Source organism: Anolis sagrei, chromosome 4 (assembly GCF_037176765.1).
Source record: "Anolis sagrei isolate rAnoSag1 chromosome 4, rAnoSag1.mat, whole genome shotgun sequence".
Taxonomy (NCBI): domain Eukaryota; kingdom Metazoa; phylum Chordata; class Lepidosauria; order Squamata; family Dactyloidae; genus Anolis; species Anolis sagrei.
Genome location: NC_090024.1, coordinates 123,897,389 through 123,923,496, shown reverse-complemented (window position 1 = coordinate 123,923,496; position 26,108 = coordinate 123,897,389). Strand labels below are relative to the sequence as shown.

General features: G+C 42.3%; 1 protein-coding gene across 7 annotated transcripts in view; it reads left to right on the top strand.

The window, feature by feature from the left end:
- CACNA1E (calcium voltage-gated channel subunit alpha1 E) overlaps nucleotides 1–26,108 on the top strand; it is a 575,426-nt gene that overhangs the window by 547,328 nt on the left and 1,990 nt on the right. For 4 of the 7 annotated variants that reach the window (XM_067467631.1, XM_067467632.1, XM_067467629.1 and 1 more), the window contains 3 exons: nucleotides 6,944–7,052; nucleotides 19,970–20,150; nucleotides 23,951–24,141. In XM_067467631.1, coding sequence (XP_067323732.1) covers nucleotides 6,944–7,052; nucleotides 19,970–20,150; nucleotides 23,951–24,141 — 481 coding nt within the window. Of the gene's footprint in view, nucleotides 1–6,943; nucleotides 7,053–14,312; nucleotides 14,442–19,969; nucleotides 20,151–23,950; nucleotides 24,142–26,108 lie in introns of all 7 variants that reach the window. The other 3 variants (XM_067467628.1, XM_060774465.2, XM_067467627.1) reach the window with 1 other exon arrangement.

Below are 26,108 nucleotides of genomic sequence, written 5' to 3'. Positions count from 1 at the left end.
ACTCTTCCAAATAACACAGCTCGTGGCTAACTTTTACAGAGGTGAAGCTCTTTAGTGAACAACGTTTCCTACTATGAATAACCTTCCAATTTGATCTTTCCTTGATCAAATCTCTGATCTCTAGTCCTTCCTTGACTAGGAATCTTAACAAGCTTCCTTTAGTCTTCCTTGACTAAAGAAACTGGCCAGGTTTTTCTCTTCAGCCCTTCCAGCCTGAAAAAACCTCCAGCTGCTCACACACACCTCTCTCCCAGGCTTTTTTTTAAGCCTCTACACTCTCTGCCCCTTTTCCAAAGACGCACATAACTTTTCCTGCTTGGCTCCGCCCACTTCTCACTCTCCTGAGCTAGCCTGCCCGGTCTCCTTGGCAACGCTCACTGTGGATTCAAACCAGATAACTCTAGTTTTAGCTACTGTTACAAACACAAATATATATTCTAACAGTTAAACACATACATAGTATCAATGACTTCTGCACAACCTTTATATTACAGTTAAAGCCCTTAATAATGCTACCAGTGCAAAGATGTAATAAAAAGAACCAAATAGTGGGAAGGAGATCTGAAACAGATCCAAATGTCTTAATAATAAATAACCCAGTGCACTCTTAGACTGAGGTTCTCAGCTTGGCATCAGATGATATCGTCTTTAATGCTTACTAGAAATATCCTTTTTTTTTTTTTACATTTCGTTCTTCAACGCAAAATTCAAAAAAACACCTTTTTGTGCAGAAAAAAATGTGCAAAAAGTTCCAACATGCTGGAAAAAGTTGCAATAGTTTCTGAATGTATTATGTATTGAGATACTGTTTCTCACATAGAATAAGACAGTTGGTGAAAATGTTTTATATGCCTAATGCTTACCAAGGTTTCTTGTCTCTATTTTTAAAAGAATTGGGAATGAGATTGGATAGTGGGCAGCCACACATGAGGAATTTTGTTTTGCTGGTGGCAGAGCGGGCTATTTGCTAAAACGTTTTCCAAAAAGAGACATAAAGGGGAAAGGGCAACCTATTTCTCCTTCTGTCCATCTGGTAAACTTGGGGTACGGATGTGAAGTGGCTCAAAATTTATCAGACATTGGGAAAGCTGGTTGGAAAAGATGAGAACAACCAGCATACAGTTGGGAAAGAGGTCCATCTGATGAGGTCATATGAAGTTGTATGAGGCAGTGTGTGATCAAAAAAAAAAAAGAATTTTTGTATGTGTTATAATGTGAGCTGAGTTGAAGAGAGATGAGAAGTCCCTTCTTCCAAATACGATTCTGTCTTTGCAATTGCAATGTCTTAGCCACAGAAGCAACCTCTTTAATTGGTAGCCCTACTACATTTGTTTATTCTTCCTTTTTCATACTAGAGAATGTTTGTTAAGGAAAACTTCAAGAATAGCTTCATCATTATTATTATTTATTTCTGGTATTTATATCCCAGATAAATGGAGCCCCCGGTGGTGCAGTGGGTTAAACCCCTGTGCCGGCAGGACTGAAGACCGACAGGTCGCAGGTTCGAATCTGGGGAGAGGCTGATGAGCTCCCTCTATCAGCTCCAGCTCCTCATGCGGGGACATGAGAGAAGCCTCCCACAAGGATGATAAAAACATCAAAATCATCCAGGCGTCCCCTGGGCAACGTCCTTGCAGACGGCCAATTCTCTCACACCAGGAGTCACTCCTGACACGACAAAAAAAGAAATTATATCCCATCTCTTCTCTACCCGAAAGGGGGACTCAGGATGGCTTACATAGGCAGCAATTTGATGCCGTTACATGAACAATTAATACAATAACCATTAAACAAAAACCATCAAACCATTAAAATACATAAAATACATAAGCCATTAATTAAACAGTATAAAATCTTAATAACTAATAAAACCGTATCCTCATGTAAATCATCTTTCCAGTCCATTTCAACCAAAGTGCTGCTTTATGTCTGCAGACCGAAGGCCTGGTCCCGCGACCACAATTTTACTTTCTTCCTGAAAACCAGGAGGGATGGGGTCAATCGTACCTCATTTGGAAGCGCGTTCCACAGGCGGGGGGCCACCGCCGAGAAGGCCCTGTCCCCCGTCCCCACCAGCCGCGTTTGCGATGTTGGTGGAAGCGAGAGCAGAGCCTCCCCAGATGATCTTAGGTTACGAGGTGGGACGTAGAGGCAGATGCATTCAGACAAGTAAGCTGGGCTAGAACCATATAGAGCTTTATAGGTCAAAACCAACACTATGGAGAATGACCCCCAAAAGAGAGACCTGTTGCGATATATTGTGTTTTGCAAGCATTTTTTTCTGTTGTAGATAAGTGTATTTATTTGTTTGTTTGTTTAAAACATTTATATTCCGCCCTTCTCACCCTGAAGGGGACTCAGAGTGGAGCACAGCATATATATGGCAAACATTCAACAAGAATTCATTATTGTGATGTGGCGGCAAAAAAAGCCAATGGGATTTTGGCCTGCATCAATAGGAGCATAGTGTCTAGATCTAAGGAAGTAATGCTACCCCTCTATTCTGCTTTGGTTAGACCACATCTGGAATATTGTGTCCAATTCTGGGCACCACAATTCAAGAGAGATATTGACAAGCTGGAATGTGTCCAGAGGAGGGCGACTAAAATGATCAAGGGTCTGGAGAACAAGCCCTATGAGGAGCGGCTTAGGGAACTGGGCATGTTTAGCCTGAAGAAGAGAAGGCTGAGAGGAGATATGATAGCCATGTATAAATATGTGAGAGGAAGCCACAGGGAGGAGGGAGCAAGCTTGTTTTCTGCTTCCTTGGAGACTAGGACGCGGAACAATGGCTTCAAACTACAAGAGAGGAGATTCCATCTGAACATGAGGAAGAACTTCCTGACTGTGAGAGCCCTTCAGCAGTGGAACTCTCTGCCCCGGAGTGTGGTGGAGGCTCCTTCTTTGGAAGCTTTTAAGCAGAGGCTGGATGGCCATTTGTCAGGGGTGATTTGAATGCAATATTCCTGCTTCTTGGCAGGGGGTTGGACTGGATGGCCCATGAGGTCTCTTCCAAGTCTTTGATTCTATGATTCTATGATATGCATACATAAACATTAAAACATTAAACATTAACAGAAACATTAAACATTAAACATTAACATGGGCTGATCCATGAAGTCACAAAGAGTCGGAAACGACTGAACGAATGAACAACAACAAACATTAAAAAGATTTATCTCAATATTAAAATATACTGTTTAAACCATCTTGGTCATCTTGCTTCCAAATTATGACCTGCATTGAGATTCATGGGCGCATTATCTTGTCTTCTAGTTTCACCAGCTGGCCTAGGAGCCACCGGTGGCGCAGTGGGTTAAACCCCTGTGCCGTCAGGACTGAAGACCGATAGGTCACATGTTCAGCGCGGATGAGCTCCCTCTATCAGCTCCAGCTCCTCATGCGGGGACATGAGAGAAGCCTCCCATAAGGATGATAAAACATCAAAACATCCGGGCATTCTCTGGGCAACGTCCTTGCAGACGGCCAATTCTCTCATACCAGAAGCGACTTGCAGTTTCTCAAGTTGCTCCTGACATGACAAAAAAAAAAAACAGTTGGCCAATTTTTTGTGATTGGCCATCTCAGAACCAGTTCAGCAATTGTTTTTTTATTAATGGGCCTTTACTCTAATGTCCCTCCTGTCCATGAAAGCTTCATAAAAATCCAGATATGGTTACCAGTCTAAAAAAATTGGAAGGTTTCTGATTTAAGGTATAGGGCAGTTATTAATACAGTACTAACAACAGGGTATTTTACTATGGAGAGGTCCATAATTTTCCTTAAATGGGATGGAGAAAACACAGAACTGGAAACTATTTCTAATAAAGAAAATTATATTATATTATATTATATTATATTATATTATATTTATTATATTATTTAGAACTTTTATATACCGGTCTTCTCGACCTCCGGAGAGGGACCCAGGCCGGTTTACAACAAAAATTCATAAACAATAGTTTAAAACATCACATCCCATAATACAGTAATACATAAAATACATTAAAAAGCAATCATATAATAACATAAAGCCAAGTCGTCAAAATGAAATCACAATTCATCACAATCCATTCGTGTGGTCAAGGGTTGTTGACTCACTCATCAAATGCTAAATTCCAGAGCCAAGTTTTCACCAGCTTTCTAAAAGTCAGGAGAGATGGGGCAGTTCTAATCTCCAGTGGGAGAGAGTTCTAGAGCCAAGGGGCCACCACCGAGAAGGCCCTGTCCCTCATCCCCACCAGACGCAATTACGAGGGTGGTGGGACAGAGAGCAGGGCCCCTCCAGAAGATCTTAACAACCTTGATGGTTCATAGGGGGGAATCCGTTTGGACAGGTAAACTGGGCCGGAGTCGTTTAGGAATTTATAGGTCAACACCAGCACTGTGAATTGTGCTCGGAAGCTAATTGGCAGCCAGTGGAGCTGGCGCAACAGAGGAGTAGTATGCTCAGAGGAGTAGCATTAAATACCTAGGTATACTTACTGCTCTTTTCTGATTCCACCTTCAAAGTTTCCCAGTCATAATCTATGGCAGTATTATCTGTGTATGTGTGCTGGTCCAGATACGGAGAGAAAAAACGTTGACTGCATTTTTCAAACTGAAACCTAGGAATAACTCGGAATAAAAATATCTCTCAAAGAACCACCTACATGTTCAAAACTTCCTCCCTGTGTAGGATTTACCCATAGTCAGGACACTGGAAAGATTTCATTGCTCAGTCCTTACTGAACTAGATTTGGCCTGTCAGCCATCACCAAATGTTACGTAAGGACTAAGATCCCAGCACTATTTGCTGAAACTGCATATTGATATCATTAGTCACAAGTTTTGAGATGGTTGTTCTGCTGATGTCCTTATTTCTGGTGCTTTCTCCCTTCTATACAATCCAAGTAAAATAAAAGCCCTATAAAATTAAAATGTATAAACTTTTTTTTAGAAAGGCTTAAAATTAAAACCTAATATTCCAGGCCATTCAAACACACCCTCCATATTCGGTGAAAATCTATTGTGTGTGTGTGATGTATCATGACAGCAGTAAAAATGAACTTTCAGACTAGCAATGCAATATTCAAAAGGACTGGGGGAGAAAAGCATTGCATTAATTGTTCTCCTAAGTTATGCATCTGGCAAACTTTCCTATGAAAATAATATCACAAAACAGGCATTCCCACTAAGAAGAAACTATTTGTAATATAAGATATTTACTTTTGATACCCTATACACTAGGGATCTAAATAATAATAATAATAATAATAATGATGATGATGATGATGATGGAGCCACCGGTGGCGCAGTGGGTTAAAGCCCTGTGCTGGCAGGACTGAAGACCGACAGGTCGCAGGTTCGAATCCGGGGAGAGGCAGATGAGCTCCCTCTATCAGCTCCAGCTCCTCATGCGGGGACATGAGAGAAGCCTCCCACAAGGATGATAAAACATCAAAACCATCCGGCGTCCCCTGGGCAACATCCTTGCAGTCGGCCAATTCTCTCACAACAGGATGTTCCTGACACGACTAATAATAATAATAATAATAATAATAATAATAATAATAAACTTTATTTATACCCCGTTCCATCTCCCCCAGGGGGACTCGGGGCGGCTTACATGAAGCCACGCCCATCAGTACGATCAGGCCCGTAGCCAGGATTTTGATTTGCGGGGGAGGGGGGCTGAGTCTGAGTAAAAGATGGTCTACCCTAGCAAACCTTTTGTATTGTTACCCCAATACCCCCATGCATATGGGATATATTGAGCATGGTGATCAGATCATGATATGAATAAGCATAACAGTTTAAATAATGCACCAGTAAGGCCTTCTCGCGGACCACCATGAGAATTTCAGAGGGGGGGGTGAAGCCCCTCAAGCCCCCCCCCTCCCCCCCGGCTACATGCCTGAATACAATAAACAAAATATTACACAAAAGCATAAAAAAACCAGAAAATAAAATACATAAAATGCAAAATAAATATAATAGATGACACAGCAATATAAAATCACAAAAACACAAAAGAATTGCACTGGGCGGGGCCAAATTCAAAGATAAAATTTTAAAACACTGGGAGATAGGACAATGTAAAATTGTCGGGAAGGGGGATCCAGGGATGAGGAAGGATTTAATTGCATGAACTATAAAATAAAGTGCTTCTGGGGTCATTTTATGCAAAGTTTGGTCAGGGAGTGTCTTACATTCAATCATTGAAGGCACATTGGAATAACCAGGTTTTCAGGTTCCTCCTGAAGATTGCCAGCGTGGGGGCTTGCTTAATATCTCTGGGGAGTGAATTCCAGAGCCAGGGGGCCACTACAGAGAAGGCCCTCTCTCTTGTCCCCACAAGTCGCACTTGCGATGTGGGCGGGAGCAAGAGATGGGCCTCTCCGGAAAATCGAAGGGGTTGTGTGGGTTCATAGACGGAAATGCGGTCGCGCAGGTAGGCGGGTCCCAAACCATTCAGGGCTTTGTAGGTCAAAACCTGCACCTTGAATTGGGCCTGGAAAACAAATGTCAGCCAGTGGAGCTCCTTAAACAGGAGGGTTGACCGCTCTGTGTAATTTGCACCAGTTAATAATCTGGCTGCCGCCTGTTGTACCAATGGATTTGTTACACATCGTGCCAAATCCATGGTCTCCCAGTGGGGGGCATGGAGAACACATTGCTCTATGCCCCACGTTGTGTGACTTACTATGACCCCCATCCCATGTCCATCCTGTAATGGGCTATGTCGTGAAAGGGGAGAAGCGTCGTATGACAATCTAAGTAGCCCATCTGATGAGGTTGCCGATCTCTACAGTTATGGTGTTCCTAGAAAGTGTAATTTCTCATTATGAAGCCTAGTTTATAATGAAATAGGATTAGATTTTCTTTTCTAGAGATTTAGCTAAATAACCAATAGAAGCAACACTGTGGTGATTTGTGATTTGAAATTGGATTATCCTTGCAGGAGCAGCCGGAGTGGGTTCCCCTCCTTGAGTCCACTCTCTCCCCAAGAGATATTCCAGTTGGCTTGCATGGACCCAACCCAAGGGGAATACCAGGAACAGCAATCTCTGGTAAATCAATGGGCTATTACAGATTACTCTTCCACTGACCTATTTTGTACTGCTGTTTTTAAGGGGAATCCTTGAGGTATCGCGCAATTTCTTTTGCTTGATTTAATGTCTTCATATTCTACCTATACAAATAATTTGATTGATTCTATCTTTTCTCTCTCTTTCTTTGTAGAATTTATTTATTGAAAATATTCTGTCCTTGATAATGACAAATGATAGTATGATTATGATTATGGTTATTATTGACTTCACTTTTTTCCTAATACAGGGACTGTGTATATGTTAAATTGGGGGGGGGGGGCAGAATTCAGAGTGACGTCACAGGTCAAAGTTGAACAGGAATCTTCCAGTGCCACTTCCTGAGAGCTCCCCTTCTAGTAAAACCAGAGTCGCTATAGAACAGTGTTTCTCAACCTTCCTAATGCCACGACCCCTTAATACAGTTCCTCATGTTGTGGTGACCCACAACCATAAAATTACTTTTGTTGCTACTTCATAACTGTAATTTTGCTACTGTTATGAATTGTAATGTAAATATCTGATATGCAGGATGCATTTTCATTCACTGGGCCAAATTTGGCACAAATACTTTATACACCCAAATTTGAATATTGGTGGGGGAATTTTTAGGGGGGTTGATTTTGTCATTTGGGAGTTGTAGTTGCTGGGATTTATAGTTCACCTACAATCAAAGAGCATTCTGAACTCCACCAACGATGGAATTGAACCGATCTTGGCACACAGAATTCCCATGACCAACAGAAAATACTGCAAGGGTTTGGTGGGCATGATCTTGAATTTTGGAGTTGTAGTTCACCTACATCCAGAGAGTACTGTGGACTCAAATTATGGATCTGGATTAAACTTGGCACAAATACTCAATATGCCCAAATGTGAACCCTGGTGGAGTTTGGGGAAAATAGACCTTGATATTATAGAGTTGTAGTTGCTGGGATTTATAGTTCACCTACAATCAAAGAGCATTCTGAACCCCACCAATGATAGAATTGGGCCAAACTTCCCACAGATAACCCATGACCAACAGAAAATAGTGTACTGTGTTTTCTGATGGCCTTTAGTGACCCCTCTTACACCCCCTCGCGACCCCTCCAGGGGTCCCGACCCCCAGGTTGAGAAATGCTGCTATAGAACATCCCCGTACTGACCATGTTCAGTATTATCAAAGGCAACCAAGAAGTCCAGAAGAACCAATAGGGATACACTTCTCTTGTTTAGTTACAGGTGTGGGTCATTCATTATAATAACAAAAGCTGTTTTCATCCCATGACCACGTATGGAACCAGACTCAGATTGACCTAGATCTATCTCACTCAGAAATGCCTGGAAATGAGAGGCTACCATACACACTGGTATTTTGCTGAAAAATAGAAAATTGGGGATTGGTCAATCATTATCCAATGCATTATGATTCATTGATTTTTTTTCTTCTTCAATACATGTCCCATAACCCACTCAACCACCCCCCTCTTGCCCGTTGGGTAAACTAAGAAGGACAAGGATCTAGTACATGTGTGGTGGTTTTTGGCCTGTCAAGAGTCCTAACTTCTTCTTGGACTGCGCAAATTGGAAAGTACCCGAAAGGATTGGACAAAGCAGAGTCCAGAGTTACATTCTGGAAGTAGGTTCAGCTATAAACTGCAACAAATCTAGACAATTTTATCTGGAAGGGCCAGATTCTCCACCACCTACTAACATGGAAGCTGCCGTCTGTTACTGTGCCCAATTCTTGTAGTGCACATTTGTCTAACTCTTCCTGAATGAAATGAGAGTAAATCAGGAAGCCAGGAACAGCTGAGTTGAAGGATGTTGGGTTACCAAATACTAAATTTAAAATCTGGATAAATCTGAATCAAGAATCTATAATGTTGAAATGCTTCATATGGTTTGAACAGCCTACAACAGTGGTTCTCAATCTGTGGATCCCCAACTGTTTTGGCCTACAACTCCCAGAAATCCCAGCCAATTTTCAAGCTGTTAGGATTTCTGGGAACTGAAGGCTAAAACATCTGGGGACCCACAGGTTGAGAACCTCTGGACTAGAACATTGTATCTACACTGTTATATAAAACAGTGTAGCATTCACATTAGCCTGGCTATAAGATTTTAAATCCAGATTTATCCAGGGTTAAAAATCCCAGCAAAGATCCAGATCTTTGTGGGTCCTTTGGCAGTGTAGACTACCAACTTAGATCACCATGTGCAATCCCAGATGGTGTCCCCACAGTCGTCCCATGGTCTCCAGATTCAGGCAGCCTGGGGAGATGCTATTCCAGTGCCTTCCTTCCCACACCCATTCCCGGTCCATCACTTCCTAATGACACCAGGATGAGAAACTATGGAAGCACAGACCATGCAGAAAGAGTAGGGCATGCTTTTCTGCCCTTTCCTATAGGAATGGGATGCAGGGAAGATAGGAATATCAGTCCATGCCCGGCTGTGCTGAACTGGCATTGGCTTGGCTGGACTGTGTGGCTGATCCCTCTTCTTCGGAGACAAAATAGAGTTTTGCATCTATGTGGAGACAAAATGCAGCTATGTGGAAGGGCCCAAGATGTTGGATCAGAGAAGACCCCTGAATTCAAGAAAGACCCAATCCAGTAGCACTCTTCCTGAAATGTCTTGTCATACCATTTACTAGGAGTCTGTCACAGCTGCTCATGATATAACTATTGCTACCAGTTCTATATAATAGATCTGGTAACCTTTAGAGGTTCTGCTAGATATTCAGCACCACCAATAAACACAATAGCCTGACTTTGCTGTCTTGTCACTACCACCAAAAAATAAAACTTCTAATAGACAGAGCCTTTTGAATGAGTGGGATCTGGGAGGACTTTTTCCATACCACACCTGACTATGGATCCCCAGGTAAACCCAAGTGAAATGGGAGAAGTTCCAGCAGATTGGAGGAGGGCCAATGTGGTCCCAATCTTCAAGAAGGGAAAAAAGGATGACCCAAACAATTACCGTCCGGTCAGCCTCACGTCGATACCAGGCAAGATTCTGGAAGAGATTGTTAAGGAAGTGGTCTGCAAACACTTAGAAACAAATGTGGTCATCGCTAATAGTCAACATGGATTTATCAAAAACATGCTAGACTAATCTGACCTTTTTTTCAATAGAGTTACAAGCTGTATAGATGCATGGAATGCTGTGGGTGTAGCGTACCTGGATTTCAGTAAGGCCTTCGACAAGGTCCCCCATGACAAACTAGTCCAATGTGGGCTAGGCAAAACTACGGTTAGGTGCATCTGTAATTGGTTAAATGGACGAACCCAGATGGTGCTCACGAATGCTTCCTCTTCATCTTGGAAAGAAGTGACGAGCGGAGTGCCATCAGCAGGGTTCGGTCCTGGGCCTGGTCCTGTTCAACATCTTTATTAATGACTTAGATGAAGGGTTAGAAGGCAGGATCATCAAGTTTGCAGACGACACCAAATTGGGAGGGATAGCCAATACTCCAGAGGACAGGAGCAGGATTCAAAACGATCTTGACAGATTAGAGAGATGGGCCAAAACTAACAAAATGAAGTTCAACAGGGACAAATGCAAGATACTCCACTTAGGCAGAAAAAACAAAATGCAAAGATACAGAATGGGGGCGCTTGGCTCGAGAGCAGTACATGTCAAAATGATCTTGGGGTCCTCATGGACAGCAAGTTAAACATGAGCCAACAATGTCGTGTGGCAGCAAAAAAAGCCACTGGGATTTTGGCCTGCATCAAGAGGAGCATAGTGTCTAGATCTAGGGAAGTAATGCTACCCCTCTATTCCGCCTTGGTTAGACCACAGCTGGAATATTGTGTCCAATTCTGGGCACCACAATTCAAGAGAGATATTGACAAGCTGGAATGTGTCCAGAGGAGGGCGACTAAAATGATCAAGGGTCTGGAGAACAAGCCCTATGAGGAGCGGCTTAAGGAGCTGAGCATGTTTAGCCTGACGAAGAGAAGGCTGAGAGGAGATGTGATAGCCATGTATAAATATGTGAGAGGAAGTCACAGGGAGGAGGGAGCAAGCTTGTTTTCTGCTTCACTGGAGACTAGGATTGTTTCGTGGAACAATGGCTTCAAACTACAAGAAAGGAGATTCCATCTCAACATGAGGAAGAACTTCCTGACTGTGAGAGCTGTTCAGCAGTGGATGTCTCTGCCCCGGAGTGTGGTGGAGACTCGTTCTTTGGAAGCTTTTAAACAGAGGCTGGATGGCCATCTGTCAGGGGTGCTTTGAATGCCATATTCCTGCTTCTTGGCAAGAGGTTGGACTGGATGGCCCATGAGGTCTCTTCCAACTCTATGATTCTATGACTCTATGAAACAATGACTGAAAAATGGTAAAATGCAGTGAACAAATAAGCCAGATCCCCAGAATGTTGACAATTTTTCTAATGCCATTATGATGCTTTCTCACATAAACTGTTTGAAAATATTTGACCCACCATGTTCATTAGAGCTTTTGATGATGGTGTTTTTTTCACAGGTTGCTTCCCTTTTATTCTATGTAGACATTTCATCAGGTGGTTTATGTAAGACTGAGGAATGGTATCTAATCCTTCCGGATTTGTGTTCATCTTGTCTTGAGCGCCGGTGTCCATGGTTCTAACTGAACTGTTGATTCACATCACACAAATGTGGACATGTTCCTCTGGTTCACCTTACACTTTCTAGTTAGCAACATTAATGTTCGTGTGTTTCTATGGTTATATACATGTATGTGCATCTGTACACCACACTGACACTTGTTGAACTGCAGTGCTATATAAGTGTGCATTTCCAGTCCGCTCCATGTGCTTCTCAGAGTGTAACACTATATCCATAAATGTTGTATCTGGCATACACACAAATATATACAAATGCATCTCTTTGTCCTATATTGCTTGTCAATCTGAAGAGAGACAGACTAATCTTTTGTGGCGTCTTTCATACTAATGATACAGTGCTCACCAAGTTTCTTCAAGAAATATATATATATTCTTTATCATCATTATCTGCAAATGGGCCTTGCACACAACCATAAGATCCTAACAAATTATGGAGGCCTGGAAAAGTCCTTACTGGTCAGACTTTAATTGGTCAGATAGATGGATACTTGGATGTACGAGGGTTAAATGAAAAGTAATGTCTCCACCTTCAGAACTCCTCAACAGATGGCAGTACTGGTATGCAGCAGGTACTGGCTTGTTCAATAGACTCTCCTCTACAGTTCCATTTTGGCGGGAAACCTTAGCATTGAACAGTTGTGTTGTTAAAGTGCAAAGTATGGAACCCTGCGCAGACGCTCAGTCAATGCGACTTAAGCAACGTGCAGTCATTAAATTCTTGACAGTAGAAGGTGTTACCCCAAAAGAAATTCATCAGAGAATGCAAGCTGTTTATGGTGATTGTGTTGTTGTGAGTACTGTGTGTCATTGGGAGAGTAAGTTTAAAGCTGTTGCAGTGGGAACATCTAACTTGTGTGATTGTGGCACCTCAGGATAAGTTTCACTTTGCTCTCAAACACCACCAGACCATGGCTGTAGGATTTATAGTTTATTGTAAAAGTTCCAAAAGAAGGCAAAGGTTAAGTTAATACAAAGTTCCAAAGTTCAGGTAAAATGCACGGTACAGATCCAGCCCAGAAATCCTTCAGAGGCAATCAAAGTAAACAGGAATCAAGAAGCACACCCTTGTGCCCAGCAGCTTAGCCCAAAAGCCACACGAAGGAATCCAATGCAGAAGCATGAAACAGCTAGCAGATAGCCACGTTGAAACTGACAGCTAAGAATGGCCCGAAGCAGCCCTAAATACATTTTGCACATCAAAACAATCTAGCTTCCCACAGACTGCTTTCCCATTGCTCCCTTGACCTGTGGCTGACCTAATTGGCTGCGATCCGAGAGCTCCGTCTCACGGTTTCGCTATCCCTTTGAAGGAGCACCTGGCCCTCCTCCTTATCAGCAACATCCCTGTCCTGTGAGAACTGCTTCTCCAGCTCAACTGCAGGCTGAGAAAACTGTGAAAACTGAAAACCATCAGACTCAGGGGCCTGTTGAACCACAACAGTGATAAACAAAGAGTTGGACGTCCTGTGACAGCAACCACTGAGTTCCACAAGCAAAAGGTTGACAGATTGATTCAGGACAATTGTCATATCATTTCTTTATTTACAGTATTTGTATACCGCTTTTCTCACCCCGAGGGGGACTCAAAGCAGTTTACACGCAAGTCATGGCAAAAATTCAATGCCAGTACAAATTACAATTACAATTAGACATAAATCAAATTAAAAAATACATCCATGATCAATAAAACAATCAACAAAACAATAAAACAGTCACGTCCGTCAAATCGCCATTCCAGTCATTGTCTTTCCGAAATGCTGCATACATTTACTTCTACTGCCCGAAGGCCTGGTCCCAAAATCATGATTTCAGAGAGAGAAATTTCAAGCATAATCAGCATTTCACAATAACGTGTGGGTCACGTTTTTGCTTTGCTTGGCTATCAGAAGATCTGTGCATGATGGGTACCCAGGATGGTGATGCCTGAAATGAAAGCACACAAACTTGAAACTTCAGAGACTGGATCTCATCACCATACGACATCCTTCATACAGTCCAGATTTAGCACCGTCAGGCTTCCATCTGTTCCCGATAATGAAAGAAGATCTGCGGGGACATCATTATGCTTCTGATGAAGATGCTGAGAGAACTGTGAGACGCTGGTTGCGGAAACAGAGTGTCGACTTCTTCCGTGACAGCGTCAGAAAACTTGTTCATCGTTGGCAGAAATGTATCCAATTGTCTGGTGATTTTGTGGAAAAGTGAATAGTGGTAGTTAAAGAGCACATTCTAAGGATTATTTCTGCATTTGATTTATTAAGATATTCCCATCCAAATCCAAGTAACGAAGGTGGGAGGCATTACTTTTCATTCAACCCTCGTAAGAACAATTATCCAGAAAAAGGAACCTGGACTGGATTTCCACACTCACTCAGACTGAAAACAATATACCTGTTCTCCAGTAAAATTATAATTGCTGTTGAATTTGTAACAATTTTAAGCATATTTGTCTTGGAAGAGAACTACACTAAGTATAGATTACTGACTCTTTCTCATGAGCACAAAACCTTCCTTATGCTCTATATACACCTCTGTTGTATAGCCATTGCTAATACAGTGGTGGAAAAGACTTTACCTGAAGGTGGCAAGCAGTGTAATCGAACAAAACCCCATGAGCTTGGCTGTGTGTTTATTTCCAGGAGCCAGAGGTTAGAGAGTTTAAAAGAGTGCAGCCCTCTAACTGTGGCAGCTACCTCCCGGTGGATACTCAGGAACGAGCGGTATCTGGGAGGGCTTCTTCCATGCCACGTCTGACTGTGGATCCCCAGGTAAACCCAAATGAAACAATGACTGAACAACAGGATTATAATATTACATAAGATACACAATTCTTCTTCCACATGAGTTTGTTGCATAGCTTTATTAGTGTCTAATAAGTTAGCTGTTTATACCGATCCAAAGAAGTTGCTGGTTCCAGAATCCAATGTAGTGCTTCAGTGAGACAAGGAACACTTATAGCTTCCTAGTTTTTCCAGTTGGTGACCGGGAAAATACGAGGGATATTTTTTAAGTAAGGTCCGTTTTGTTGTAGACACTAGTAGTTCGCGCACATACCGCTCGTCGTGTACCGGCCTTCCTCGAAAACAACTGTGCTCAGTTGCTAACCTGTACGGTTCTGTTCTGTGCTTTAAAAATGTTTAAGACTATCAACTCACGCTCCGCATGTGAGGTTCGCTCAGTGATACGGTTTTTGTCAGCAAGGAACCTGCCTGCTGCAGAAATTCATCGACAGATTTGTGAAGTGTACGGTGATACTGTTATGAGTGAAAGCAAAGTGCGTAAGTGGGTACGACAATTCAGAGATGGCCGTGACAACGTCCATGATGAGGAGCGCTCCGGTCGCCCTTCTTTGATTACAGACGATTTGGTGGCTTCAGTTGAAGCGAGGATTCGTGAGAACAGGCGCTTCACAATAACAGGTCTCTCAAACGAATTTCCTGACATGTCGAGATCAGTGCTTTACAACATTGTTTCTGAACACCCAAAGTTTAGGAAAATGTGCTCCAGTTGGGTCCCGAAACTCCTAACAGAGGACCACAAAAACCAAAGATTTGAGTGTGCGATCAAATCAAATAGTCTGTAATCAAAGAAGGGCGACCGGAGCGGTCCTCATCATGGACGTTGTCACCAGGGGCGGTTCATCCATTATGCAAAGTAAGCGGTTGCAGTACACTTTTTTGCCAGGGGCGCAGAGGCACCTCTGTAAATGCCCCTCAACCACTACTTGAAGAGCGCCCCCTTGGCTCACAACAGCTCTAGCAGTCTGGGGGGAGCCTCGGCTTCCTTGCCTCACTGCTGGGCGATCCTCTTCCCGAAGGGGCCGGGCCCTTGAGCCTCGCCTAGCCCCTCTCATTCCTGCTCCATATCAATGATTGGTTGGGGGGGGGGGCACCAAAATACTGTTTGCTTACCATTGAAAATTACCTAGGGCCGCCTCTGGTTGTCACAACCATCTTTGAATTGTCATACCCACTTACGCACTTTGCTTTCACTCATAACAGTATCACCGTAAACTTCACAAATCTGTCGATGAATTTCTGCAGCAGGCAGGTTCCTTGCTGACAAAAACCGTATCACTGAGTGAACCTCACATGCGGAGGGTGAATTGATAGTCTTAAACATTTTTAAAGCACAGAACAGAACCGTACAGGTCAGCTACAGAGCGGAAACTGAGCACAGTTGTTCCCAAGGCATGCCGGTACACGACGCATGTGCTCATTGCGGTATGCGCATGAACTACTAGTGTCTACAACAAAACGGACCTTACTTAAAAAATACCCCTCGTAGATTTAGCTAAGTCTCCAAGATCATCGTGAGGCAAAGTATGGAAGCAAACCTTAGCACCCCAGCTATCACCCAAATTGCTTATAGTCTGAAATGAAAGCGTTAGAGGCATCATCTTCCTATCCTACTTCGGCCATTGTTGGCAACCGCAAGAATGCCAACAGCTTGGAAGACCCCATCTCCCACTTGGAAAGTATTTATTTTTCTTGACATTCATTGTCTTCTCTTTCAAGTCTTTTCCCATTGTCTACATGCCTGCTGCCAAGCATCCTGTCCTGAACAGTCTTGGCCATTCTTCATCCCTTTGTCTGTTGAGCAAAGTTTTTTCTGTCTGTTTGTCTCATAATCAGGTCTGATTAATAGAGATACAAATTATTCCAGGTTTGAAATTGGAAGCCTATCTTACCTTGCAGCAGTAAAAACAATTGTCTCGCACTGGAGGAACTTGGTAACAGAATGGTCCAGTTAATGTCTATTGTGTCAACCCCGTATGCCCTGCATAAGCAAACAGCAAGGGGAGTAAAGACCTTTAGCAATTTGCAGATGAATTTGTGCTTGACAGCAAGGGCAGCATGACAGCTTGTTTCTGTTTTTCTGTCATATTTGCTCCCAGAATAACTGTTTCCAAATCTGTAAGTCAGATGCTGTCACTCTCTTGCCATGAGATGCACAGAGGGGCTTCCAGTGACAGCTCACTAAAGCCACATGATAGAGGAAGACGGAAGGGGAAACTCATATTTCGTGCCAAGATAGGCACTTCCAGATTGAAGGATGGTATCAGTGGGAAGGAAATGTGCAAAAAAGCAAATAAATGTAAAAAAAAAAATAGCAGGAAGTAGGCCGATGGATACATTGAAAAGCCAAGATAGAGGAGTAAGTGAATTAAAGTTGAATCATGATAATTATGAAACCAAGAAGAAGGAAATGAGGACTGAATTTATGAATGCAAAAGAGCAAATTGTCAGGAGAGGTTATATTTTGATAATGATTATGGGGGAGAATGGAAGACAAAATTAGAATTCATTGTCATTTAATCGCACGGCAGATCGGCCTCTCACTAAAGTAATAAACCTGTTCTGCAGCATCAGATAGTAGCGTAGGCTCCCGTGTCAATATTTCTCCATATAAAACAACCAACATAGTGAATTAATAGGAGCCCCCGGTGGCGCAGTGGGTTAAACCCCTGTGCTGGCAGGACTGAAGACCGACAGGTTGCAGGTTCGAATCTGGGGAGAGGCGGATGAGCTCCCTCTATCAGCTCCAGCTCCTCATGCGGGGACATGAGAGTAGCCTCCCACAAGGATGATAAAACATCAAAATCATCCGGGCGTCCCCTGGGCAACGTCCTTGCAGATGGCCTATTCCCTCACACCAGAAGCAACATGCAGTTTCTCAGGTCGCTCCTGACACAACCAAAAAAAAAAAGTTAATTAATATGCCAGACCAAAGGCTAGGGTAGAGCTTTTCCCCCCATTGGCATGCTAGATTATTATTATTATTATTATTATTATTATTATTATTATTGGAAACACAACAAGATGAGTCCACAGCGGACACTCTGCTGGCTGTCTGACACTTCCCAAGTGTCTAGGACTGTGTGATGTATTGGTGAATAATAATAATAATAATCCTTTATTTGTACCCCGCCACCATCTCCCGAAGGACTCGGTGCAGCTTACAAGAGGCCAAGCCCAAATACAACAGTAAAAGCAACAACAATACAGCAAAATAACTCAAAAAACAAGGCAATAACATTAACAACACACAATGACGCAATTAAAATCTATGGCAGGGCCAAATGTAATAATTAAAATTAAAAGGTGCTGGGCATGACCAGGTGAGGTGTTTGGAGGGGGATGGGCATGCAGATCCCAGTAAAGTGGCCTTTTGCAGCTGGCAGATGGTAATTTTGTCAGCGCCGATTGTGTTTAAGTGCAGGCCAAAGTCTTTAGGCACTGTACCCAGTGTGCCGATCACCACTGGGACCACCTTGACTGGCTTGTGCATTATTATTATTATTATTATTATTATTATTATTATTATTAAACACAACAAGATGAATCCACAGCAGACACTATTCTGGCTGTTGAATTGGATCACACGTCGGACACGTCCCAAGTATCTAGGACTGTGTGATGTATCGGCGAATAATGTGTGCAGATCCCAGTAAGGTGCCTTTCTGCAGCTGGCAGATGGTAATTTGGTCAGCCGCGATTGTGTTTAAGTGCAGGCCAAAGTCTTTAGGCACTGCACCCAGTGTGCCGATCACCACTGGGACCACCTTTAGTGGTTTGCGCCAGAGTCTTTGCAGTTCAATTTTTAAATCCTCATATTGTGTCAGCTTTTCCAGTTGTTTCTCTTCAATCCTGCTGTCACCTGGGATTGCGACATTATTATTATTATTATTATTATTATTATTATTATTATCCAAGGATTTTCATTCTTGTATGAGCTTTTCCGCTACAGTGCAAAGTAGTAGTATAGCCTAAACAGTTTACAATTGTACTCAAAGGTAGGCCACTAAGCTACCCTGAAGTTATGATGTTAATTTTTTTTTTGTTGTGTCAGGAGCGACTTGAGAAACTGCAAGTCACTTCTGGTGTGAGAGAATTGGCCGTCTGCAAGGACGTTGCCCAGGGGACGCCCGGATGATTTGATGTTTTTATTATCCTTGTGGGAGGCTTCTCTCATTGCCCCGCTTGGGGAGCTGGAGCTGACTGAGGGAGCTCATCCGCCTCTCCCCGGATTCAAACCTGCGACCTGTCGGTCTTCGGTCCTGCCGGCACAGGGGTTTAACCCACTGCGCCACCGGGGGCTCCTATGATGTTAATAGGAATAGGTGTTAATAGGAATATGATGTTAATAGGAATATACAATAAATTTGGCTACTTGCAAGATTTTTGCAATGAAAGTTTGTTCTGCTGCAGAACTAATTCTCCACTTTGGGTTGCCATTTGCATCCTTTTAGCCACTGCTTTTTTTTCAAATTCTAGCTATGTACAAAGAAAAAAAAAAGATCAGTAACCAATCTTTCTAAACACACTATCCAAAATGGGGCCAATTGAACCATTGTAATTTATGTAGTAATTGTATATTCAGCTGGGTTTTTTTCAGCAGTAGAATCACTGTAGTTGGGACAAACAACTAGATCAAGGTGTTGACTTTCAGTAATCACTACAGTGCTCTCGTGATGGTTAACTCAGTTTAGTTGGTAGACTAGTGAGTCGACATGGCAGAACTGACACTATGAAGAAATAATTGACCACTGGTGTGTCAGTGACAACCTCTTCGCAGTATTTCAGAACCTGCCTAAAAATAACTGTCACAATGAACTAGAATAAATACATATTGCCATTACTGGGTAGAATCTGTTTTTATACCCATATCTACCTCTAAGTTAGAAATATTTGACTCCAAAGACAAAAATGTCTTTCCAATTTTATACATAAGTATCATCTGATCTGTTTAAATTAAGCAGAAGATTCTGTAGAACCAATATGACTTGACAAAGTTCTTAATCCCTCTCTCAACAGGATTTTGGAGTGATTGGAATCCAGTAACAGGTCAGGAATTTGGCAAAATGGAGTCCCTAACTCAGTAGATAGGACATGCTACGAATAGTGTAACATAATAATAATAATAATAATAATAATAATAATAATAATAATAATCTTTATTTAATACTCCCCCCATTGGGGAGATGGTGATGGGGCAATAATCTTTATTATATAATATTTATAATAATCTTTATTCAATACCTCGCCATTTCTGAATTTCTGAGTAAATTCAGAAATAACTAAAACAATTAACCTTATCTGAAGTACATATATGACACAAATTAAGTCTCAGATGCTCCTCCAGATTTCTCTGGGGTTAAATATCTTAGATTATCCCTATCCTACACTAACATTAAACACCTTGAACTCTCGTAATGGCAAACTTTCCTCCTGCAAAGCAGAGAGATCATGCCAGGCACTAACCATCCTTCCACTTCCTCCGGATGCATTTCTAGGTGGTTACAGATCCAGGCTCCATGAGACGTTCATTTTCTACTATCCGAGACAAACGGACTAACACCTCCTGGTTAGATGAATTCTCCATGGAAAAGAGCAGTGAAAACACCTATAAGTCCCGCCGTCGCAGTTACCACTCTGCACTGTACCTATCTTCACGGCGCCTCAACACAGATTCAGGTAATTTGAGCATGACAGTGAGATGTGTGTATTTGTTATAAGATTAAAGGTGAGGTTGAGTATTCTGAAGTGACAAAGTTTCAGATCCTTCCTCAACAATTTGAAGAAAATTCAATTTTTATTTGAAAAGAATTCACAAACTATTGTGAAATTGGGTTGTTGTAGGTTTTTTTGGGCTATATGGCCATGGTCTAGAGGCATTTTCTCCTGACGTTTCGCCTGCATCTATGGCAAGCATCCTCAGAGGTAGTGAGGTCTGTGGGAACTAGGAAAATGGGTTTATATATCTGTGAAATGACCAGGGTGGGACAAAGGACTTTTGTCTGCTGGAACTAGGTGTGAATGTTTCAACTGACCACCTTGATTAGCATTTAATGGCTTGGAAGTGCCTGGGGGAATCTTTTGTTGAGAGGTGATTTGATGTGCTTGTTTTGCTGTTGTAATTTTTGAGTTTTTTAATAGTGGTAGCCAGATTTTGTTCATTTTCATGGTTTCTTCACAGCATATTATTTGAGAACACAGAAATGCTGGACCACTCTCACAACCACCATGTCAGACTACACAGAGAAGCCACTGAAATACACAAGCATGTGGACAATTTCAACAGAAAGGAGGAAACCATGAAAATGAACAAAATCTGGCTACCAGTATTAAAAAACTCAAAAATTACAACAGCAAAACATCGAGAGTAAACAATCAGGCACATCAAATCACCTATCAACAAAAGATTCCCCCAGGCGAAACGTCAGGGGAAAATGCCTCTAGACCATGGCCATATAGCCCGAAAAAACCTACAACAACCCAGTGATTTTAGCCATGAAAGCCTTCGACAATACTGTGAAATTTCCCCATAAGGTTTTAAATAATATAGAATCATAATGAAAAAGCTTGCAAACTTTGTGTTTTGTTTGTTTGTTTGTTTGTTTAAAAAAACGAAATACAACTGTTCGGTTTGCTCCTGACACAATAAATAAATAATGAAATAATAATAATAATAATCTGGAAGGACCTTCAGTCAGGACTGTTACTTGATGGTGACATTGTGATTCTCTCCATTTCCTCCTTTTGCGTGCAGCTTGTATGTTTGAATGTATGACCCACCCACTGCTGATTTGCTCCAATATCCTTCCTTCTGAAACTGTTTCTCCTTAATTATTTTTAATGGCATTGAGTAGTGTGTCCCACTGACTTAATCCAGGTTAGTCCTACACAAACTAACCTGAAAAAAGTCAGTGGGACACTCTTATTTATATATTTATCTGTGTCACTTTTATCCCGCCCATATCAGCCTGAAGGCGACTCAGGGCGGCGTACAAATTGGCACAGTTAGATGCCATATAAAAATACATAAATCAGTTAAAAGCAAAAAAATCACATTACAATACATTTAAAAACCGTAAAAGCAATAACAATAAAAATTATAAAAACTATGTCTTCTTGTTCAAATCCTCAACCGTTCCATCATCTTAGCCGTTCCTAGTTCATATTCCAATTCGAGTTTATCTGGTCAAGCTGAAGTTCCAAACGCTTGCTCAAAGAGCCAGGTTTTTACTCTTTTTTCAAAGATCAGGAAGGAGGGGGCCGATCTAATATCCCTAGGCAGGGAGTTCCACAGCCGGGGGGTCACCACTGAGAAGGCCCTGTCTCTCGTCCCCGCCAGACATGCCTGTGAAGCAGGCAGGATCGAGAGCAGGGCCTCCTCAGACAATCTCAACTTCCTGGAAGATTCATAGGGAGAGATGCTTTCGGATAGATAAGCTGGCCGGAACCGTTTAGGGCTGGAGACGAGGTTAATTGATGCATATATCTACGGCTAAGCTACATTGGTTTTAAGTTGATAAGTTCCTATATATTTGTATTCTATTTTAATAGGATCAGACGTATGTTGTATGTTGTATCTTGTGTTTGCACTGTCTGTTTTTGATAAGGCCAACTGGCTAATCAATAAAAATTGTTGTTGTTGTTGTTGTTGTTGTTGTTTAGAGCTTCTGACCAAATATGGATAGGCTCATGATATGAGTTAAGGGGTTAGTTAATCTGTGTAAGGTGACTTTGCTGAACTACTGCTCTTCTTTACTGTGGATTAAGTGTAAGGCATAAATGGGAATTCTGTACTACTCCAGATATTATTATTATTATTATTATTATTATTATTATTATTATTTGCTTTATTTCTATACCGCAACTTGTTAAATGGCAACTTCCAGCATCCCTAACAATCAGCTATGCTGGCTGAGTCTGCTGGGGGATGTATGCCAACTTCATCTGAAGGGTCCACATAATTCCCACCTCAACTTTAAGAATATGCACGTCTCTCTTCTTTCTGATCAAGTGAGTTCAGCTTGCATTAAATTGAATATGTTTTTGCCAAGAATAGGTTGAAAACACAAGAGCTGCAAACAGGCCATCCAAGACTTAAAGGGAAAGATGATAGACCAAATGCAGAATAACCTGGAACAACTCCAAAGGATACTTGGCAAGCAGCGTGTCATTTGGAACATGCTTATGAAAAGGAAGGGGGAACTAAAGCTGCTTTATTGTGGGTGTTGTGGCATATTCATTGTATGTGTGAAAAGATGTGGGCTGCAACATTCTGTGCATCTAAGTGTACAGGAATGCTGTGATTTCATGCGGATGTACTATAGGGAGTTGAGGAAGTTCAAACAAGGACTGAACAGTGCTAAACTACTCTTCTCCTAAGTATCCTGATGAAGAAATGTTCATGGATATATTCAAAGATGGAGGAGCTTCACAAACGGAGTCCCCTTCTACACTGCCCCTATATCCCAGGATTGGATCCCAGATTATCTGCTTTAAACTGGATTATTTCAGCCTCCACTACCAAATAACCTGGGATAAATAGATTATCTGGGATCAGATCCTGCTGCTGTGGCCAGAGTGAAGAGAGAGGGGGGCAGGAGACAGTTCCATCTTTTCTCCTGTGCTTTACTAATATAATATAATATATTGTATATACACATAATATTTATAATATTATAATGTAATACAATATAATACTAATAATAATACAACATTATGATTAAATATTTTACATTACATGTAATATTACTAATAATATTACAATATAATGGTATAGTACCATATAGTAATATATTTATTTATTTAGTACATTTCTATACCGCCCCTGTCAGCCTTTTGGCGACTCGAGGCGGTTTACAAGGTAAGAATTCAATGCCACCAAGGACACAATTACAATATACAATATAAAGCCTGGGTCGAAGTGAGCTTCCAACCAATTTGTGTAGCTTGCTGTCGACCTTCGTAGCCCGAAAGATAGTTGCATCTGTCAAGTAGGAAATTTAGGTACTGCTTATGCGGAGAGGCTAATTTAACTAATTTATGAGACCATAAAAATCTCCAGCGAGCATGCAAAGAATGAGGAAGTACTTCATCAGTGTCACAAATGGACGGTGAAGTGACAGCTCCCCTGGTGGCCAGAATACCCTCATGAAAAAACTGGAATAGTCTCTGAGTGTCTGTCTATATATGTTGTGTGTCTATGGCATTGAATGTTTGCCATGTATATGTACATTGTAATCCGCCTTGAGTCCCCTGTGGGGTGAGAAGGGCGGAATATAAATACTATAAATAAATAATAAAAGAGTTGAAACATATGGTTGTATGAATGTGGTAGGTTTTGACCTTGTGTGTAGAATAGAAGGAAAGTGGTCGCTAGTGCCAAAGATTATTTAGAAGGATAATGAAGCCATCCTATGGTTATTACATATTGATTCAGGGTTTGGAACATATGATTGAGTATCTCTGTGGATTTTACACAGGCCATCGATCTGACACACATCGGTCGGGCGGCAGAGAAAGAGGCCGATCCAAGGAACGGAAGCACCTCCTCTCTCCAGACATTTCCCGTTGCAACTCAGAGGAAAGGAGTCCACAAGCAGATGGTGATTCACCAGAGCGACGGCAGTCTAGGTCTCCCAGTGAAGGCAGATCGCAGACTCCCAACAGACAGGTGAGTGTGTGAAGCTGCAAGATAATGTAGGTAGAGGGACTATCCACCTCACCACACATGCCAATTTTCCTGTTGTATGCTACTTCCTCTTCACTTTCAGCATAGAGCCCATTACTTAGGCGATCCCTCGTAGCCCAAGGGTGATGGTCCTCCAAGTTCGGTGTCCTGGCGGTGGGTCTGTAGGTGACTGTGGAGCCCTATTCTTGATCTGCAGCTTCTCCCACAGTGAGGGCATTGGTTTCCAGGGGGAAGATGGTCCCGGTCGGGGTTGGCTTGACGCGCCTTCGTCTTGGCACGTTTTCTCTTTCACCCTCCATTCATGCCTCTTCAAATTCTGCAGCACTACAGGTCAGAGTTGACCTCCAGCTGGAGTGCTCAAGGGCCAGGGCTTCCCAATTCTCAGTGTCTATGCCAGAGTTTTTGAGGTTGGCTTTGAGCCCATTAGAGAGGCACAGGCCAGGAGATGAAGTGGACACGCCACTGCGGCAACATGGGAGCTTTCCCGTATTGCCTTACTAGCAATGTGGGAAAGCCAGACGTCAACACTTCCTCCATGGGATGAGGGGCAAGCTAATTCATGCGATGTGGGATGTGGAACAATGGTTTCTCCATGCCCCCTGCTGGGAGCCCATGGATTCATACTATGCTGGGTAAATTCATGGGCCTTTATGATGAGGTCGTATGAGACAGGCAAATGCTGCAAGCATCTATTTTATTGTAAACATGTAATGCAAGACAATCCCTTAAGGGTCAGAAGACAAATACAGCTTAGTAATGACAGAATTCTGTTGGTCATTGAAGGAGTAAACAGATAATCTGGAGGGAGGGGAATGGTATGGACTACCCTATATCAGAAGAAGGTATGACAGGAATTTATTTATTTATCGTGTCAGGAGCAAACCAAACAGTTGTATTGCATTTTTAACAAACAAACAAACAAACAAAGCACAAAGTTTGCAAGCTTGGTAGTTGATTAAATGTCCTTTGACCAGTAGCTGGCCACTTGGAGTGCCTCTGGTGTTACTATAAGAAGCTCCTCCATTGTGCACGTAGCAGGGCTCCGGTTGCATTGCCCAGATGGTCAGTGGTTTGCTCCTCTCCACACTCGCATGTCGTGGATTCCACTTTGTAGCCCCATTTCTTAAGGTTGGCTCTGCATCTCGTGCTTCCAGAGCATAGTCTGTTCAGCACCTTCCAAGTCGCCCAGTTTTCTGTGTGCCCAGGAGGCAGTCTCTCCTTTGCTATCAGCCATTGATTGAGGTGCTGGGTTTGAGACTGCCACTTTTGGACTCTCGCTTGCTGAGGTGTTCCAGCGAGTGTCTCTGTAGATCTTAGAAAACTATTTCTTGATTTAAGTCATTGACATGCTTGCTGATACCCAAACAGGGGATGAGCTGGAGATGTCACTGCCTTGGTCCTTTCACTATTGGCTGCTACTTCCCGGCGGATGTCAGGTGGTGCAATACCAGCTAAACAGTGTAATTTCTCCAGTGGTATAGGGCACAGGCACCCCATGATAATGTGGCATGTCTCATTAAGAGCCATGACAGGAAGGTAGATTGGGAGTTTTGTATGCTGCAAACTTTTTGTTTATTCTATTCATTTATTATATGAGGCATCTCAAAATCCATACTCGCCACAGAATAAAACTCCTTGCAGAGTACATTGCTCAACAAAGAATAGCTGATCCACACCTCCAGAAGACTGTTGGTGAATTTCTCACCTCAAAAGTTGAGCTTTTTTTGATAATTTGAACCCAACTGCCTGATGAAGGCTCTTGTGAGTCGAAACCAGTTGATGGTTGGAGTCCATTCATGTGACTACTGGAGTCTAAAGGTAAAGGTAAAGGTAGTCCCCTGACATTAAGTCCAGTCATGTCTGACTCTGGGGTGTGGTGCTCATCTCCATTTCTAAGCCGAAGAGCCAGCGTTGTCCGTAGACACCTCCAAGGTCATGTGGCCGGCATG